Source organism: Gossypium raimondii, chromosome 5 (genome assembly GCF_025698545.1).
Source record: "Gossypium raimondii isolate GPD5lz chromosome 5, ASM2569854v1, whole genome shotgun sequence".
Taxonomy (NCBI): Eukaryota; Viridiplantae; Streptophyta; class Magnoliopsida; order Malvales; family Malvaceae; genus Gossypium; species Gossypium raimondii.
Genome location: NC_068569.1, coordinates 48,740,832 through 48,746,455, shown reverse-complemented (window position 1 = coordinate 48,746,455; position 5,624 = coordinate 48,740,832). Strand labels below are relative to the sequence as shown.

Genomic DNA, 5,624 nt, shown 5'->3' with positions numbered 1-5,624 from the left:
ATGGCTTCATCAAGCTTTTCACCAGCTGCACCTCAAGTCTTCAATGGAGAAGGCTATCACATATGGGTGGTCAAAATGAAGACCTACCTACAGGCATACGATCTGTGGGAGGTGGTCAACTCAGATGTTGAACGAGAACCACTTAGAGGCAATCCAACGATGGCTCGGATCGAGCGACATCTTGATGAGAGGACCAAGAGGCACAAAGCCATGTCTTGCATCCGAACTCGATTCGATGTGATTTTCACAAGGATTATGGCTGTGAATCACCAAAAGCAGAACTGGGACAAGTTGCGGGAAGAGTTTCAAGGGACGAGAGGACAAAGCGACAGCAGTTGTTGAACTTGAGGAGAGATTTGAGAATTTGAAGATGAAGGAAGAAGAAAGCTGTCAAGCAATATTACAGCGGGATTATGGCGTGGTTAACGACATCGAGCTCCTTGGAGAGCGGTTCAATGAAGCTAGGATAGTGGAGAAGGTTATAGCAACTCTGCACGAGAGGTATGAGGCAAAATCTCATCTCTCGAGGACTCAAGGATCATCCACCATCTCCACGACGAGTTGATCAATGCTCTATATGCTCAAGAGCGAGAGGAGAGCAAGCAGACTGGAGGAGCACCAAGAAGGTGCCTTTCAGGCAAGAACAAATACTGCCTACAAAGGCAAGAAGGCCTGGAGAGACAAACCAAAGAATGATGCTGCAAGGAGAGAAGGTCATACTTGCAAGCACTGCAGAAGGGTTGGTCATCCAGAAGAAAAGTGCTGGTTTAATCCAGAAGCTGTATGTCAGCATTGTAAGAAGAAGGGTCATGTTGAGAGAGTCTGCAAGAGTAAGACCAAATCGAGGCAGAATCAGTTTCAACAGATGAAAGCTGAGGCTCGAGTAGCTAAGGAGGACAGTGACCAAGAGGAGCAAGTCTTTGCTGTGTCATGCTCAGCTGCTCAGGAAAGGTCCTCATCTGGTTGGCTCCTAGACAGTGGATGCACCAACCACATGACACCTAATGCTGCAATCTTCAAGTCTTTAGACAGAAGCTGCAGAACTAAAGTCAAGATAGGAAATGGTCATTTTATTCAAGCTGAAGGCAAGGGTGATGTGCTGATATGCACCCTTACAGGTACCAAAGTGATTTCAAATGTCTTTGTTGGTGCACGAAATTCTGAAACCTTTCGGCATAGCTCGATTCTTTGGAAAAAGGTTATTCATTGTGTTTAAAGACCACCGATGCCAAATCGGTGATCCAAGTGGATCCAAAGCGATGGCGATCCTATGGTGATAAGAGCTTTGTGGTTGATTGGACAAAGAAGTCGACATCGCCTACACACCACATCGAGATGAATCAAGTGTGGCATCAAAGGCGGGACATGCCAACTTCAGATCGATGGCCCGAATGGTCAGAGAGGACCTGGCTGAAAATTTCATCAACTCAGTGGACCATGATGATGTATGTAAAGTATGTCAACTAGGAAAGCAGGCCAGACTCCCATTTCCCTCGAATCAAGCACGGAGAGCCTCGAAAAACTCCAAGCTGGTGCATCTTGATGTGTGTGGCCCTATGAAGATCGAGTCATTAAGTGGAAGCAGTATTTTATCTTGTTCATTGATGATTTTTCAAGATATTCTTGGATTTACTTCTTAAAACAAAAATCAGAGGTGGCCTCAGTGTTTTGGAAGTTCAAGGCGCTACGAGGCTGAAAGCAGTTTGCAAGTGAAGACCATAAGGTCTGATAATGAAACTGAGTACACCTCAGCTCAGTTCCAAGCCTTCTGTGATAAGGCAGGCATCAAACATCAACTTACCAACACATATACACCTCGGCGAGAATGGTGTAAGTGAAAGGAAGAATAGGAGTTTGATGGATATGGCGGTGCTTGATGATTGGAAGAATCGCCTAAAGCACTATGGTGACGATTAACTCTTGCAACATACATTCAAAATAGACTTCCAACCAAGGCTTTGGATCAGCAGACTCCATTCGAGGCCTGGTTTGGCTTCAAGACATCACTGGCTCATCTGAAGGTCTTTGGATGCATCTGTTATGCACATGTACCTGCTATTAAAAGGGACAAATTGTCTGAAAGAGCTCAACCTGGTGTACTGGTGGGCTACAGCACTATTAAGAAAGGCTATAGGATCTTGGATCCTTCAAGAAACAAGGTGTCAGTTAGCAGGGATGTGGTATTTGATGAAAGGTCATGTTGGAACTGGGAAAGACATGAACCTGAAAAAGTTTCTGAAGAACTAGCAACAGACCAAGCTGAGCCAGACCAAAATGTTCCAGAAATGGACATTGATGATGAACCAGTCAGAGGAACAAGGCCATTGACTGAGATTTATGAAAGGGCTCATGTAGCCATAGCTGAACCAAGCAACTTTGAAGAGGCTGAGGCTCAACAAGGGTGGAAGCAGGCAATGGTTGAGGAGATCAGCATGATTGAGAAGAACTAGACCTGGGAATTGGTTGAAAGGCCAGTCAAAAGGAAGGTGATTGGGGTGAAATGGGTGTACAAAGTCAAGCACAATGCTGATGGAACCTTGAACAAACTGAAAGCAAGGCTAGTTGTCAAGGGGTTCAGTCAGAAGTATGGCCTGGACTACCTGGAGACCTTTGCACCAGTGGCCAGGCTCGACACCATCAGACTGGTAATTGCCTTAGCAGCACAGCTTGAATGGAAAATCCATCAACTTGATGTGAAATCAGCCTTTCTGAATGGTTTCTTAGATGAAGACATCTATGTTGAACAACCACAAGGGTTTGAAATAGCTGGCAGAGAGCATATGGTCTACAAACTGAAGAAAGCCCTATATGGATTAAAACAGGCTCCAAGGGCTGATGCAGAGAATCGATGGCTACTTGGTGATCCGGGATTCGATCGAAGCAAGAGTGAGCCAACATCGTATGTCAAGAAACAAGGGACACAAACACAACTCATTGTGTCCTGTATGTTGATGACCTTACGGTGACGAGGAGGAGATCGGCGATCTTGGTGATTTCAAGACCAAGATCAGGAAGTGTTTGAAATGTCTGATCTTGGGGAGATGTCCTATTTTCTTGGAATGGAGGTGTCTCAAGTACAGAATGAGATATTTCTAAGCCAGAGAAGCTTTGCCACAAAGATTTTGACCAAGTTCTCCATACAAAACAACAAGGCAACTAAAACACCTGTTGCTGTTGGAGAAAAACTATCGAGCCAAGGTGATTTTGAGAAGGTATGTGAAACAACCTACAAGAGTCTAGTTGGTTGCTTGCTATACTTGACAGCCACTAGACCAGACATCATGTATGCTGTGGGATTGCTCTCAAGGTTCTTGCATTGCTGCAATGAGAAGCATTTCCAAGCTGCAAAGAGAGTGCTGAGATATGTCAAAGGCACTTTAAACTATGGTTTGAAGTATAGCAAAGAAGGAAATCTGAAGCTGGTTGGGTACACTGATAGTGACTGGGCTGGCTCGATAGATGACATGAAAAGCACCTCAGGGTATGCTTTTAACCTTGGTTCAGCCATGTTTTACTGGAGCTCGAAGAAGCAAAGTCTAGTGGCTCAATCTACTGCTGAAGCAGAGTATGTGGCAGCAGCAAGTGCTGTCAACCAAGCCATATGGCTAAGGAAAATCTTGGCTGACTTGAATGTGCATCAAGAGGAAGCTACTGAGATCTTCTGTGACAACCAATCTGCAGTAACAATTGCTAAAAATCCAGTGTTCCATGGAAGAACAAAGCATTTTAGCATCAAGTTACATGTTGTTCGAGAAATGGAGCAAGCTCAGGAAGTAAAGCTGATCCACTGTAATTCAGAGGATCAACTTGCAGACATTTTAACCAAAGCCCTTAGTGTCACAAGGTTCGAATGTCTAAGAAAGAAACTAGGTGTTTGCTCCATGCAAACCAAGGAGGAGTGATGAAGTTGGTTCAGCATGCAGCAAACTCGACAACATGCAGGCCATGAAGACCAAGACATGCAGGAGCTGCTGATGCGAGCTTATTTTGTTTATTTTGTAATTTCTAGTCAATGAAATGTAATCTTTGTTCATTTCTAACTAAGTTAGGTTGTTGACTGATGTAATGAGCTTATGTATGAGCTGTAAACACAACTTTGTATAGGTTTACAAGCTAAAATTTCAAGTTTCCATGTAATTAGTGGGAGTAGGTGATGTTTAGGTAATTACTTGCTGTTTTTGACAAGCTTAGTGCTTGGTTTATGTATTGGCATTATGCCATTATTCAATTAGATGAATGAAGTTCAGTTTGTTCATCAATTTTCCTCTTCATTTTTCTTAGCTTTTCTTTCTTTCTTCTGCTCGAATTCTCTTGTTTGCTCAGCAAGTCTCGAGACTTGCTCGACAAGTCTGTGCTGAGTCTGTTAGTTTCAGTTACAGCACCAACAATCACTTATTCTTTGCAGACGATGCTCTTTTATTCGTCAGGAACAAAAAAAGAGAGATAGAGTGCTTCATGAATATCCTTAGAAAGTTTACAAATGTTTCTGGTCAAGAAATAAATTTTGAAATATCTATGGTTTTGTTTAGCCCTAATACCCCTAGTGAACAAAAAAAAGTTGTAATAATCTTTTAAGTATGAATGTTGTGGAGAAGTTAGATAAATACTTGGGTCTACCCCTCCCTATTGGTAAAAGAAGAGAGGCTTTTACTGATATTATTAATAGACTGTCTTGTAGAATAAATAGTTGGACAAAAAGACTCTTATCCTATGGAGGTAAAGAGGTCATGATCAAAGCGGTGCTTTAGTCCATCCCTAGTTATGCACTGTCTATTTTTCTTGGCCCAAAAAGGGTGTTAAAGGAGATTTAAACAAAGCTTAGTAGAATTTGGTGGTCTGGTAAGGATAGTGGTAAATTTTGGTCTATGCTCCCCTGGAGAACTCTGTGTCAACCTAAGGGAATGTGTGGTATTGGTTTACACAATATGAGACTTTTTAATATAGCTCTCCTGGGTCGTTAAGTTTGGAGACTCATCAACAACAAGGAGTCATTTTGCTTTAAAGTTCTATCTTTAAAAGATTTTTCTGATGGAAATATTTTCAATGCTAAAAAAGTGAATAGAGCTTCTTTTACTTGGTCGAGTATTACTGCTGTTGTGAAATTTATGAAGAATGGTTTCAGTTGGTAGATAAGCAATGGTGAGAACATTAAAATTAGGGATGACAATTGGGGTTTGGAAGGTCTTAATGGAAGTACACTGATCCCAAATATGCTTTCCTCAAGTGATGACAGTGTTAAAGATCTTTGGATGGAGCATGCTAGGTGCTGGAATATCAAAAAGGTGCATAGGTTGTACGATAAAGATTGGGGGAATAGAATATGTAAAATTCCTATAGGCAATAAAAACCAATGAGATAGGATGGTGTGGTTTCACAATCCTCATGGGTCTTTCACTTCGAAATTTGCTTACTTGTGGATGCTGTTAAAAAAATTAGGGTATGGCCCGCATAGGATCTATTGGAGAACTTGACACTCTTCCAAAAACTTCAGTGTTTGCCTGGAGAGTTAGTCATGAGATTCTTCCCACAAATGTTAAAATTGCTTCCATCAGAAATGGTTTTAATGAAAGCTGCCCCAGGTGTGGTGCTAATGTCGAAACTCTTCTCCATGCCCTTCGTGAATG

General features: G+C 42.2%; 1 protein-coding gene across 1 annotated transcript; it reads left to right on the top strand.

Annotated features, from left to right (window-relative positions):
• On the top strand, positions 1–565 carry LOC128041102 (uncharacterized). The gene is made up of 2 exons (XM_052630429.1): positions 1–200; positions 280–565. The coding sequence occupies exons 1-2, from the start codon at positions 1–3 to the stop codon at positions 563–565; spliced, it is 486 nt and encodes a 161-aa protein (XP_052486389.1).
• Positions 566–5,624: the final 5,059 nt, after the last annotated feature.

Excerpts from the sequence above, each read along its gene's own strand:
- LOC128041102 (XM_052630429.1), top strand. The coding sequence starts at position 1 with ATGGCTTCATCAAGCTTTTCACCAGCTGCACCTCAAGTCTTCAATGGA. Across the intron at positions 201-279 it reads CTTGATGAGAGGACCAAGAG|AACTGGGACAAGTTGCGGGA; the intron begins GCACAAAGCCAT and ends CACCAAAAGCAG.